Here is a 14,860-nt window from a genome sequence, read left to right as displayed (position 1 = left end):
GAATCAAGAGAGCCAATTCCTTAAGATAATTCCTTATCCTCTTCTATCCTCCCTACCACATTGTGAGTGAGTGTGTGTGTGTGAGTGAGTGTGTGTGTGTGAGTGTGTGTGTGTGAGTGTGTGTGAGTGTGTGTGTGTGAGTGAGTGTGAGTGTGTGTGTGTGTGAGTGAGTGTGTGAGTGAGTGTGTGTGTGTGAGTGTGAGTGTGTGTGTGAGTGTGAGTGAGTGGTGTGTGTGAGTGTGAGTGAGTGAGTGTGTGTGTGTGTGAGTGTGTGTGTGAAGTGCATATCCACATGATCGATCTCCTCACACCTCCCTCGTGTTGCTGTTTTTACCTGATACAGATACCAGATGCCTTCACTCCTCCACCCCGGCCTGAAGGTGTTAGAGCAATGAAGCAACATCCTTGTTTGTTTTACCTGAAGATCCGGGTGATAACGCAGAGGGTCCTGGGGAAGGATTCATGGTACTTGTAGGCTGTGGGGGTAGATGACTGCCTGAGATATATCTACTCAGTAGATTATCTAAACTACTTGAGCCAGCATCTTCCAACTAAAAAGAGATAAAAATAAATTGGCTTTGATTAAACTGAGGATGAATAAATTAATGTCACTGTTTGTTCTCACTTTACTATAATAGATTTATGCAATATCAAGTTCAACCTGACTGTTGCTTCCTTAGGCTCTTCTGAGAACACAGTAAGTTAATGTTACTGATACTGTAATTTATATTATACAACAGATATCCAGCTGCTAAGACAAACAATAATCCGTTAAGCCCTGTCCAACTACAAAAACAGTTCTGACATACTAACAATTAGTTCACTTTCTTTTCTCAAAATCGCTGGAGTACCTTTGTCCTTAGTCTCCCTTCCTCCATTTTAGTGTCCCATCAGAATCATTCACACAAAGAGAAACAGATGACAAAACCAAACCTTAAGCTCCGACAAACTCATCAGTATCCAGCCTGACCAAAGCACATCACTGTATACACAAGAAAGAAAAAGCAGGAAATCTGAACTCATTTCATACTCTGAGGCAGTAGGATGAGGTGAGGGGATAAATCGTTGCAATTTTGGGACAGTTCTCGCAAAAACAAACAAACAAAAACAAAACAAAAAAAGCATCAGTTTCCTGCCCTAAAATGAGCCATCTATCCTACAGAATGTGATGCTTCATTGAGAAAATATTTACACAAGTAAAGACACTGTTGAAAGTATCTGAAAATCCACACTACTCCTAAGAAATTGTCAAATTATTATTACTTGTTAATCTTCTTGCTTATTCTATTTATTCCCACACTCCAATCTGTTCTCCAGACAAAGGTCAAATTATTTCTTATGCAAAGCTATTTCTGACTTAAAACAAAACTATGTACTAACTGACTGCTCTCTTCCTAAAAGTTAACTAATTTTTAATAGCAATAAAACAAAGGCCAGGCGATGGTGGCACATGCCATTAATTCCAGCACTCAGGAAGCAGAAGCAGGAGGATTTCTGTGAGCTCAAGGCCAGCCTGGTCTAGAGATAGTTCGAGGACAGTCAGGGCTACACAGAGAAAGAAACCCTATCTCAAAAAACCAAAATAAAATAAACAGATAAACAAGCAAACAAACCAATGCAGAACGGGAAACTAAGAATGGAGCAAGGGAGGATCCTTCTTAAAACCAAAAATCACAATTTCCCAAAGCCCTACATAAATCCCAAGCCAGTGACAAGCTGGACTGAAGGTGAGAAGGGTCAATTAGAAAAAACAAAAAGTAACACTATTTCTGTCCATCTATCCTGAGGATATAGCTATTGATTAAACACCCATTTATAAGCTGTAACTACAGGAGAATCCCGTGTGTGTGTCTTCAGAGGTCAGATGATGGCACTCTATCTCTGGAACTAGAGTTATAGGCAGTGGTGAACCACCATGTATGTGCTGAAAATTAAACTTGAGTACTCTATGAGAGCAGCTAGTACTCTGAGCCATCTATCCAGGCCCAGACAGAGTGATTAAAAAAAAAAAAATTAGGGAAAATAACAACCCTAGTCTACTCCTTTAATATTTTCTACCTATAATTTTTATCTAGGTAAATAGATGACCCTAAAGTTGAATGAGTCAATAGGTCAGGAAGACGTGGACATGAATACAATCATCATAAATAGAGTTAAAAGTCATCTCATGGGCTGGATGGTAGGGAAGCAGAGGCAGCAAGAAGATCTCTTTAAGTTCAAGACCAGCCTGGCCCACATAATCAATTCCATGGCAGCCAAAGTGACACACTGAGACCCTATCTCAAAATAAATTAAAATAATTTAAAAACCACCTAACTTGAAAAACATCAATTCATTTATTATTAAATATTTACTTATTAGTACCCCCAAATAACTGCATGGGTGTTACCTAAGTTCTATAAATAACTTGTGGTGTAAAAGCAAAGGCAATACAAAGGAAAACTGCAGACTTCTCACAGAAATTAAAAGTAACATAGCAAAGAACACACTCAGAGATGAAAATCAAGCCAGCTTGATGGTGCACACCTATAATCCTTATACCCACTCCTTAGCAGGAGGATCACAAGTTTGATTCTCCTAGCTAGCCAGCCTAGGTTACTTGGTGAGGCTGTCTCAAAACCACAAAGGGAAGGAGGAAAAAGAAGGAGATTGTAAAGGAAAAGGGAAAGGAGATGTAATTATGATAGACCCCAGACTCAGGGTACTACCTTCTCGAGTGGGCGCCCCAAGAACCCAGACTCCAGTTCAGTTGATGCAACAGCACGAGGTTTATTGAAGCAACTGTACAGACGAGCTACTCTTGTCCTGAGAGCAAGAGTCGCATCACACTGCAGCCACATAGGTACTTTTAAAGGAAAAACCCACAAAAGCCACAAGATTACAGTTCCCATACAATTTCGTTTTGATTGACTTATGTCTAGAGGCTAATTTCATAAGATCATGGTATGATCACAGAGTGATCACAAAGTGGATACAGTCACGTCAGCATGCACATTCTTCCCGAAACCTCAAGGGGGGTATCAGGGTGGGAGTGAAGTTTACACAAAGGTTACAGTGGTCCTTCCTGGAACACTTGCAGTTATCCCAGTCACAGTTGAGCACATCTCTTAATAGAAATCTCTTTATATTGTTACATTGTGGCAGGGGGGTAGTTGAGTAATGGCAAAGTCAGGTTGCCCTTGGAACTAGATTTTTAGTTCCTGGGGCTTGGGGGTGTAAGCCTGAAGGGTTAGGGTCTTTCAATTAAATCATAATGATGTCATCTTACCTACCAGACTGGCAAAGATGAAGACTGATTTTAATCCAGTATTGGGAAAGGCAGAGCCGAAATGGATACTCTAAAATGTGTAAGCTGGGAGGGTTGAGAATGAACGTACTTGCCAACCATGCCTTGCACCCTACCTCAGTTCAATCTCTAGCACCATCAAATGGACAAATGATCAAAAGAGCGAGCTAGTCCAATGGTAGATATATTTGACCTCTCCTGAAACTGAACTCTTTTTTCCAGTGGTCATTGTAATTTATACTCCTACCAACAGTGTGTGAGGAATCTAATTCCTTTACTTTCTCACTAATAGTAGTATGGTTAGTATGTAAAGTTTCAGGCATCATCTCCATAGTGACTAGTTATGATTTTTCAAATGAACAGCTGTTATGTTTTTTAATGTAAGTTTAAAAATATTTTTGTTTATGAATGTTTGCCTGCATGTATGTATGCACACCACATGTATGCCTGGTGCCCAACAAATCAAAGAATCATGTAGTTTTAAAAACAAGAAAGCTAAACCGGAGGTGATAGCGCACGCCTTTAATCCCAGCACTCAGGAGGCAGAGGCAGGCGGATCCCTGTGAGTTCGAGGCCAGCCTGATCTACAGAGGGAGTTCCAGGACAGGCACCAAAACTACACAGAGAAACCCTGTCTTGAAAAACCATAAAACAAACAAATAACAACAAGAAAGCTATAGGAACTGACAAGAAAAATGGGGTATTTTCACTTTTTTTTCTGATTAACTTAAAAAGCAAATACCATCTATAATGGGTTACTTTTAGGAAATCTACAGAGGCCTTCTAAACTTGGGGGAAAAAAATCAGCTAGAATATTCTTCCCATCCCTCCTCACCTACGATGTTGCCCTTCAAATACAAGGAAGGCCCTTGCTGAACATAGAATAAAATTAAAACTCCTGTATGCAGCTTACTAAGGTCTCATATGCCCACTTTCTATTGTCTCTAGACTCCTTTCTTCCCATTCCTGCCTCCTTTTCCATTCCTCACTGGCCTTACTTTTGCTCTTCAAAAGCTCCTTCCTACCTCATTGGGCTTCAACATTCTGTTCCTTTTACCTCATATAATTTATTGCCAACAACTCCTTTCCTAATTTCTACTCAGCCTACAGGTTTCCAGGAAGTTTAACACCTTACCAGATTGACTTTGTGCTTTCCTCTTTAAGAAACAATCATGAGTAGGATTTAAAACATGTTTACTCGCTCTCTTGCCAGCAAGCCTCTCTTATCCCCATTGTTTTTCAAGAAAAGTGCTTAACATATTTCTCAAGTAAATGTTTTCCTTTACATAAAATCTCTTGGTTCTTTCCTTAAAGCTCTTCCCTTAAAGCTACTTTATAAATATTGGAGGCAAGCTAGTTATAACAACTAATATTTATTAAATACATGCACTGCAGACACCACTTAATAAATTATTTACTCTTCCTAGTAAGCCTACAAGACAAATCCTATTAGATGCAAGCATTTAAGAACTTAAAGAATGGTTGGTTGGGCGGTGGTGGCGCACACCTTTAATCCAGCACTTAGGAGGCAGAGGCAGGTGGATCTCTGAGTTTGAGGCCAGCCTGGGCTACAGATCGAATTCCAGGACAGCCAGGTGTACACAAAGAATCCCTGTCTCAAAAAACATAAACAAAACAAACAGAAACCTCAATCTCTAATCTTACTTTACTATACTGCCAGCGGTATTACAACCAAGTACTTACTGATAACTTGGTGTTTGCTTGAATGTGTAATTCTTTTTTTTTTTTTTTCCCCAGACAGGGTTTCTCTGTGTAGCTTTGCGCCTTTCCTGGAACTCCCTCTGTAGATCAGGCCAGCCTCTGCCTCCCTGAGTGCTGGGATTAAAGGCGTGCGCCACCGCCCAGCTGCGTGTGTAATTCTTCCTGCCTGGAGTTTCTGCCATCAATACCTGAGACTCTCATCCCTTAAATCCACATTGAAGATGATCTCTTATAAAATCTGACTTCCACAGGGAGAAGACTTGAATGTTCTACTCTTCTACCTACATCATTACATACATCCAAATGAAGGAATCACTTCATGTTTTGAACAAGCCTAGAAAACTATATCCTTATTACATGAGAAAATCGTTGAGGTCAAAGACTGTTTCTCTTTTGATCTTTAGACAACCAGTACTTAGAGCCTAATATGTGGCAAGTTCCCAAATATTTCAAGAAAATGCAATATAGTACAGTGATCCGTGTTTCCAGAAATATGTTGCCTTTAAACCTCAATATACTGAAATTCTGACCTTGAACCTAAAAAAAAAGTATTTTATCAATCAAAAGGAAAATATTACATTCTGCCAACACACATACTGTTCTAAACATGATCAATCAATCACATACACTATTACTGTAAGTGAAACATTAAATATGAAGCATTCTGTTTTCCATTTACAACTTCCTATCATCTTCTCCTGAAAGCAAACTGTATTTTTCAACACTTTACTTTGGGATCACCAAGATGGCTCAGCAGGCAGAAGCACTTGTGTATAAGCCTAACAATCTTCATTTGCTCCCTGGAAACCATGCAAAGGTGGGTGAAGAGAACTGACTCTGCAATCATGTCCTCTGGTTTCCACATACCTGTACACAGCTCAGACACACTCAGACACAGACACATAGACACACACACCCTACATGCACAATAATAATTTATTTTTAAAAAATATTTATTATGTATATAGTGTTCTGTCTGCATGGATGCCTGCAGGCCAGAAGAGGGCACCATATCTCATCATAGATGATTGTGAGCCACCATGTGGTTGCTGGGAATTGAACTCAGGACTCCTGGAAGAGCAGCCAGTGCTCTTAAGTTCTGCGCCATCTCTCCACCTCATAATTTAATTTTTTAAGTCCTCACTTTATTACTTTCTAGCTATCTAACTGTCAAAATTATAACATCTTCAGAAAAAGGCTATATATTATTACTAATTCCTAACCAATTACATTTTATCTATCTCTTCAGGATTTTATATCTTCTTTTCATGTTTTCAAGCCACTACTAATAGTATTTTTCACATCTAAAACAAAATCTTTATGCTGACAACCAAACCACACAGTATATTTACATGTTCAAGTACAAATCAGTTGTTCTCTGGATTGAGCAAAATAGGTAAGTCTGAGACTTCATCTCTGTATTTCATATTAAATTTGCTATTTGAATATTCATTAACTTTGATTAATGTTAATGCTGGATTTTCTCTATGTGAAATCTTAATTTGGCATAATTTCGTCTCCATTACATAATTTATTAGAATATCATTATATATGTGATTGCCACAGACTAAATCAGTGTTTTGGAACACATAACTATACTGTGCTTTAAACTATTCTTCTAAATTCCTGTTGCTTAATGATGCCATTCACAACACAAAGTCTCTGATGTTGCTGATGCAAACAAACATGCCACATGACAAATTATGTAAAATTTGTACAATTACATACAGCACATAAAACTTGATAATGAAAATAATGACTACTAACGATGTATGTGTTTACTATACTTTATGTTGTTATTTTATAGTCCTTGTAGCTATAAGAGAACTTTACAACCTGGCATGGTGGTGCACATCTTTAATCCCAACACTTAGGAGGCAGAAGCAGGTAGGTCTCTGAGTTGGGAGGCCAACTTGGTCCACATGGTGAGTTCCAGGGCAGCCAGGGCTATAAATTGAGAATTTGTCTTTCAAAGTAAAGGAAGGAAGTGGTAAGTAGGTTGGTTCCTTGTACATGCTATAGTTAAGCATTATACCATCAAGCCACATGCCCAGTGCGAAGTTCACTCTTAGCAATGTTAACTGTCCATGTTATGATGGCAGCAGCTCCATCACTTGAATGTTTAACCACGCTTAAGGGAAGTCCCACGCCCATCAGTAGATGGCCAACACAAAACAAATTCACTGATAAGGTATTTTTGGAGTCTTTTTTTTCTTCTTCTTTTTGTATGTCTTAACTATGTTTTGTCTGGGCTGAAAAAACAAAAACCTAACAGGTCTTTTCATTATATATTATGGTTGCCAATTGTATGTCTGAATGGATTTCTGTTAATGTGTATCTCCGTGTCTATACGTGTTTCTTGTGCTGTTTCTTTGGCTCTCTTTTGTTCTTCCTGTCCATTTGTTCTGTCTTATTCAAGTTACTTTTACTTTATCTTAGAGAAATAACTTGCACACACACAAAAGCTTACAGACCAGCGGTATTCACCGGTGGGTCACAACCCCTTTGGGGGTCAAAACACCCTTTAACAGGGTTTGCATCAGATATCCTGCATATAAGGTATTTACATTACAATTCATAACAGTAGCAAAATTAGTTATGAAATAGCAACAAAAATAATTTTATGATAGGGTCACCACAACATGAGTAACTGTACTAAAGGGTCGCAGCATCAGGAAGGCTGAGAACCACTGTTATAGACAAAAGCCCACACAGTAATAGTATTTCCTTACAGGCAAAAAGTAGAAATCCAAATGTCCAACTAACTGTGATAGATCCAAAGACAGGAACAGACATGGGATACATGCCTATAATCCTACCATGTGAGAGAGTGAAATGAAAATTCTATCTGAGGCCAGCCTGGGCTACATAGTGGATTCCCGGCCACACTGTTCTACATTTCAAGACCCCATCTTCAAAAGAAAAGAGAAAGAGTATTCTACACAGCACAATATTATTCAGCCCTAAGAAGGAATCAAGTTACAGCATAAAGTTGGTAAACATTATGCTAAGTCAAAGAAATAAAAGGTATAAAGAAATGAAAGGCATAAAAGGCCACATGTTTTATCTTAACAAAATGTCCATAATAATAACGGAAGAACTATTAGCTTCTAGGAGCCAGAAAAGAAGGAAATAGAGAATGTCTGCCAGTGTCATGTTTTGAAACCATGAAAATACCTAGAATTAGAAGTGATAGCTGAACAATTTTGCAAACATCCTAGACAATGACAAACTACCTTTTCAGGTCTACAGCCTCAAACTACCTTCTTGGTGTTGCTATGAATAATGAAGAGAGTCTAAATTTATAGTCCATAATTTGAATCAAATTCCAACTTTTTTTAAACCTACTATGTACAAAGGAAAATCACCATGATTTCATTATAAATAGCAACATTATATATTCTAGCAGGTGATTTCAAGCATCAAAACTAACACATTGCTCAATAAAGCATTTTGTTAATTGTAAGATAACTTACAAATGTAACCTTTTAACTTGAATTCCAAAAATTACTATATTCTACTATATAGTCTAATCCTTTTAGCACCAATCCTGTTATTACCATTTCCTTGGGGGGGGACCTCCTCCAATATCAAGAAATTGTAGTAGATTGAACAAATCACAAGAATCCAGTGGTTCTTCAAGCAAAGTATCATTTAACACTCCCACATAGACAGGCACTGGTGGCTCACGCCTTCAATCCTGGCTCAGGTGTCAGAAGCAGATGATCTCAGTGACTTTGAGGCCAGCCAGGAATGCACAGTAAGAACCCCTCTCAACAAAACAAAACAAAAACAGTCCTACTATTTCAGCAACTTGACTGCTCCTTGATCAATGGTGACCTCCAACTCTAAAGTCATACAATTAGGGAAATAACAGTACAATCCTCAAAGACTGTATTTACAAAGGCTGAAAGAAATTAGAAACCTCAGAGCGCACTTTGTGATTCATCTTCTCCTTTTCACCATTATTTCTTCCATTTTACTATGTCTCCCTTTCTCTGCTCAACTGATTTGTATGAGGAGTGGACTATTCTTACTTGTGGATCTAAAAGAAGAGTTAGCAAAGGTGAGATCCCAATTGGGTTCTGTGTCTCTTCTAGGCCCCAAATTCATATCATAAGCATATTATTTCATTGAGGTTTTGCCTCTAGCAAGTGATAAAAAGTGTGAAGAACCAGCACATAAACAAAGCTGGTATTGGTCCATTACTGTACTTGTTTAGATAGATTTTAACACACAGTATTCAGCTTCTTCTAACTTTAAAACATGGAGGCATACTAGTTTCAGCACAGTAACTTTAAACTTTACATATACCCTTTACTCTTCAGAAGGTTCAAGGAAATCACTGGTCCTGAAACTGAACAAAATCTGAAATACGTATCTTCTCCAATGAGTCTGACATTTTCAACGATTCAATTAACTTCAATACAAACCTGTATAGGTGGAATGTCTGGCAACGATGGAAGGTTTTCTGGGTTGGTGACGGAGGGAATTAGTTCTATTGCTGTAACAGATGGGCTGGTGGGACCTCGGTTTGCATTTGCCATAGTTGCTGTGGTAGGGCTTGTTGGGTTGATTGGGTTGTGTGCTGATACAACAGGAAAGGGTCCAGCGTGCCCTGGGTTTGAGTGCTGTTTAAGAAAGAAGGTCTTGTTACTGTGTGCTCTGCCCCACCTCTGAACCATGCCGTACAACAGCTCTATCTTTAGTATCTCCGCTGACAAAGAAGTGGGGCCTCTCAAACTTATGCACGAGAGTAGTTTGAACTGGTCTTTTCATTTCTCATTCATTTTTATGTACTATCTGAGGTAGAACAGATTTGAAAATAATTGTCAACCTGTCCACCTACTGTTCTGATCTTCAGAACAAAGATATATAAAGATGATGTAGAGGTCACCAAGTTTGCCAACAGAGGCCCACGGAAGGCAACAGTTCTGAAGATACTCTTATTTGATCCTTTAGTCTACTATCGAATGAAAAGAACTACAACATTTAATATATGGTAGAAAGAAGGATGAGTTTCAGAAAGAAACTATGACATTCATTCCTGGCTCCAACACTATGAAGTCTGAAGAGTCCCGGTCTCAGTAATTGTGATACATGAATAAATGATCCACTAATTGTTTTATTAAAAGGACTGTTACAGGTTTATTTAAGGTCATACATGTGCCTCTCTTGGGAAGTAAGTGACTATACACATACAATTAAGTCATTTAAATATTTAAAAACTAAAAATACTGACAGTGAATTTTTAAGGGAAAGCTCTAAAACCTAATAGCTAGTTAGTCTGACTCTGCACTCTTTCAAATGCTAAACCTTGATACTCACAATACTTGAAAGCACCCCACGAACTAAGGAGTACATGGGTATCTCAATACTTACAAGGAAAACAGTATCCTCAGTCTTCCTAGGTATTATTTTAAAAACATAGTTGCCTAAGACTGTGTCATGCATGGTCTTTTCACAATTGTCCTTCTCTCACTTGACAAAGTAATGGCATACTGCCAACTAATGTGGGAAAAAAACTAAAACCAAATAGTAAAGATAAACAAAGGCACAATTGAAAGAGGACTTGGGCATTAAAGGGGCTATCCTGCAGACCAACAATGGAGAGCCAATAAACTGGACTAATGAAACAGAACTGTTAAGAGAGCTGTTAGAAAATGTTCAAAAATGTGAGAAATATTTTTAGAGTAAAATTTCTACTCTCTGATTACACAATTTTTTAATCAAGTTTCTTGAGCATTACATAAAAACAACACTCACAATAAAAATCAATTGTTCTAGTTCTAACAATAAATAACAGTAAAAAACATATAGCTGAAAAGGAGATAAAGACTACACTTACATCATTTGATTATTTGTTTTAGAGCCATTTGTTCATGTATATGAATGTCTGCTTGTACATGTGCACCACATATGTGCAGTGCCCAAGAGGTCAGCAGAGGGCATCAAATACCTTGGAAAAAGAGTTATAGTTTGAGCAGCACGTGGGTGCTGGACTCAAAACAGGTCCTCGGCAAGAGGAGAAGTGCCCTATCTGCTGACCCATCTCTCGAGCCTCGTCTGCTTAGTCTTACACCACAGGAACACACTGTCTCTGTGACTGTCGACAAGTAATACAATGATCACTTTTCAACCTTAGTAAGAGCCTTTGTTATCATTCAATTTAACCAACAATTTTTGTTGAAATATCTTTTTCTGCAGAAAATTACAAAAGTCTAACTTTTGTTTGTCAGATATATACACAAAAGATACAATTCTGTAGAAGTGTGGTAAAAGTGAAATTCAAGTCCAAGGAGAATAGTCTGTGAATTTTTCAATTTCTTTTTTTCCCTAAACATTTACTTATTTTTATGAATATGAATATTTTCCCAGCATGTACACCTGTGCACCACATGCAGTGTGCCACAGAGGTCAGAAGTTACAGGTCCCCTGAACCTAGACTTGCAGATGGTTGTAAGCCATCAAGTGGTCACTAGGAATCAAATCTAGAAGGGCAGGCAGGGCTCTAACCACTGAGCGATCTCACGAGACCCCCTTTCTCTCTGTGTGTGTGTACATATGGCATGGTGTGGATGTTGAGGTCAGAGGACAAAGTTGCAGGATTTGGTTCTTTCCCTCCACTCTAAAGTTTCTGAAGAACAAATTCAGGCCATCAAGCTTGGTGGCAAGTGACTTTATCTGCTGAACCATCTTACATCCCACTTTTAGCTTTCAAGTCAATATTTACAAGGTGCTAGAATATTTTTTACCACCACTTACATATATATAAAAGTTTTTAATACAAGGTGAGCAAACGTTTTTCACAAATCTTTCTGGGTGTAATTTTGGTCAAAAAGCGGGGAAATTGGCCAGGCAGTGGTGGCGCACACCTTCAATCCCAGCACTCGGAGGCAGAGCCAGGTGGATCTCTGTGAGTTCGAGGCCAGCCTGGGCTACAGAGTGAGTTTCAGGACAGGCACCAAAGCTATACAGAGAAACACTGTCTCAAAAACAAAACAAAACAAAAACAAAAACAAAAGCTGGGGAATCACTGCTTTAAGTGTTTAACGTGCAGACTGAACAAATAAACTTAGTGAAGTTTATTCTAGGCTTTCTTTGGAAATTATTTGATTCTATTTAAGATGTATTAGTTTCTGTGTGTGTGTGTGTGTGTGTGTGTGTGTGTGTGTACGCCTGACTGGTTTAAACACACCACATACATACAGGAGAGGGTGCTAGATCCCTGGCACTGGAGGATACAGGTAACTGTAAGCTACCATGTTAGCACTAGGAATTAAATTATGGTCCTCTGCAAGAGGAGCAGTAAGTGCTCAGAGCCCAAGTCATCTACAAACTCCCAATCCCCAAAATGGTTATAGCTCAGGGCCTCTTCAGCATGCTTGTTTCATTTTTAGACAAGGTCTCTATAGACCAGCCTGGCTTCCAACTCCCGCTACTTCTACTCTATCTCTTGAGTCCTAAGATTACAGGCGTGCACTACCATACTCAGCCCAAAGCATGTCCATGTTTTGAGAAAGCACTCACTGAGTTTAAAAAATAATAATAATACTGTTTATAACTTGAAATACTGTTTAAAAACACTTCATTTTATAATCATAACTCATGAATAGTTCATACTGTGTTTATTTAAATTTATAATTTATAAATCTGCCTCGAAATAACTGTTTTTTTGTATTTTATTTCTTTTTAAATTTCATTTATTTACTTATTTGTTTATTTATTTATTTGTGTACTTGTGTGTTGCCTCCATGAGTTTCTGTGTAACGTGTGTGCAGTGATCTCAAGAGCCAGAAGGTGGTGTTAGACCTCTTGGAACTGGAGTTACAGATGATTCTGAGCTGCCAAGTGAGTCCTAAGAACCAAACATAGATCGTCTGTAAGAGTAGAGTGCCTCTAACCACTGTGCCATTTCTTCATCCCTATCTAAGATAGTTGGCCTTTTGAGACAAGGTCTAATGTAGCCTAGGATGGCCTTGAATTCTCCATGGAAGACAGGGGTAACCTTGAACTTCTGATCCTTCTACCTCTACCTCTCTAGCACTGGGATTACAGTAATAGCGACTAAACCTGGCTTAATCTACTTTATTATTGTTATCTTAGAGATTCTTGGCAGTAATAGAGATCAAGCCCAGGGCTTCAAGAATTCTAGAACTGAGCTACACCCTAACCCGCACTAATTTTTAAGATTAAGCATATCTATACTTCATAGAAAAGAAAAAAATATATAAACACATACATACATACATACAGCTAGCCCTATTACTTAAAATTTTCTTTAAGTTATCAGTATCAAAATGTCATATTAAAAAGCACAATAAAAATATCAGAAAATTTAAGTTCTAACTTTGATTTTCAGAATTATCATTTGTAAGTTAAAGTAAATCAAAAGTTCCTTGTTATTTCACTCTGTAGGTAATGGGTTTAGTTACACAAGAGTATCTTAATCCATAGTATTTGATAAGCTTAAAGAGACACATTTTCATGTGTATGTATTTTTTCTGGGACAAGCAGATATACAACAAATTGTCAGAAGTATCAAAGACACACCAACAACTAATTATGAAAAAGGATGTCTTTTAGGTTGAAAATTGCATGACTCTTACAAATGTAACTCTAGGCATACTTGTCTTTGGAGGTGGGGCTGCAGCATGGAGTACTGAGGGCCGCTGTGCCTGGGGATCCCTGGGATTCTAGCAGCATTCTGAGCCAGTCTCATCTGATGGGCTTGAAATGCTCCACAGTTCATGTTGCCTCTTTGCATTGTTTGCACACTGATCAATCTTGGAGGCTATAAAAAGTAGAAATGGAATTTATATTTTCCCCTTGTTGTTTGTTTTTTTTCAAGACAGTGTTTCTCTGTGTAGTTCTGGCTGTCCTGGAACTCACTCTGTAGACCAGGCTGGCCTTGAACTCAGAGATCAGCCTGCCTCTACCTCCCAGTTACTAGGATAAAAGCTGTACAACACCACATTCAGTACATATACTTCTAAAATTTTTCAAACATAAAATGATAAAGTAATTCAATGAGAACAGAATAGTATAAAGCAAATAGAATAAGCTGTATTCCCTTTTATAACCCCAATATTTATAGGATTGGTAACTACTATAAAAAGTTGGTCTCTCCAAAATTTCTCTATCTACCTTTTCTGGGAGAGAGAAGGAGGGAGGGAGGCGGTAGGGATGGTAAACATTAATTCATCTCATCATGGAGTTAACACTACTGATTGTAAAGTAGTACATAAACAAAAGACCAAAGAATAATTTGAGCAAATGCCTAAAGAATGCAACAGATCTTAGAAACAATCTGGTTCTTTGGCTCACAATTTTATGTGTCTGTGTGTGCACTCATGGGTGTTGGGGGGTATAATATGGAGGGCCAAAAAAGTCACTGCTTCCCATGCTCTTACTTAACACCTATATTCTTCAAACTTGCACCACATCTGGTCTTTGAACTCCATCTAGTAACTCTGAATGTGTAATTAATATACACAGAATGAAGGATGCAGGGTCTGATGATCTTTGTAATTTCTACCACTGATGGAGAGACACAATGCTTACCTGTTGCTGTAACATCTGGGGGGCTGTTTGCCTAGGATGCTGTTGCGTTGTTGTGGTTGTTGTTGGTACGGGAGCTGGAGGTTGCTGCATTCTCATCTGCTGTAACTGCTGATGTTTCTGTGCGTACACTTGTTGCTGCATGTGCTGGAGTCGAAGCTGTGCTAAGTTAATCTGTCCCGGGGTTTTACTAATGTGGTTTGTACCTGGAGGAACTTGCCCAACTACAACATTAGGAGTATAACCAGGAGCTGGCTTACTCTCTATTACTAGATTACCTGAGGGTTTAAA

The 14,860-nt window shown here is 38.4% G+C and overlaps 1 protein-coding gene across 2 annotated transcripts in view; it reads right to left on the bottom strand.

Moving 5' to 3' along the window:
• Trim33 (tripartite motif containing 33) overlaps positions 1–14,860 on the bottom strand; it is a 95,243-nt gene that overhangs the window by 16,490 nt on the left and 63,893 nt on the right. For both annotated transcript variants that reach the window (XM_028877324.2, XM_028877325.2), the window contains exons 9-12: positions 14,573–14,847; positions 13,638–13,802; positions 9,442–9,639; positions 419–551 (exon numbers count right to left, since the gene is read on the bottom strand). In XM_028877324.2, the coding sequence (XP_028733157.1) occupies positions 419–551; positions 9,442–9,639; positions 13,638–13,802; positions 14,573–14,847 (771 nt within the window). The remainder of the gene's footprint in view (positions 1–418; positions 552–9,441; positions 9,640–13,637; positions 13,803–14,572; positions 14,848–14,860) is intronic.

Source organism: Peromyscus leucopus, chromosome 6 (genome assembly GCF_004664715.2).
Source record: "Peromyscus leucopus breed LL Stock chromosome 6, UCI_PerLeu_2.1, whole genome shotgun sequence".
Lineage (NCBI taxonomy): Eukaryota > Metazoa > Chordata > Mammalia > Rodentia > Cricetidae > Peromyscus > Peromyscus leucopus.
This window is presented reverse-complemented; position numbering and strand designations above follow the sequence as displayed.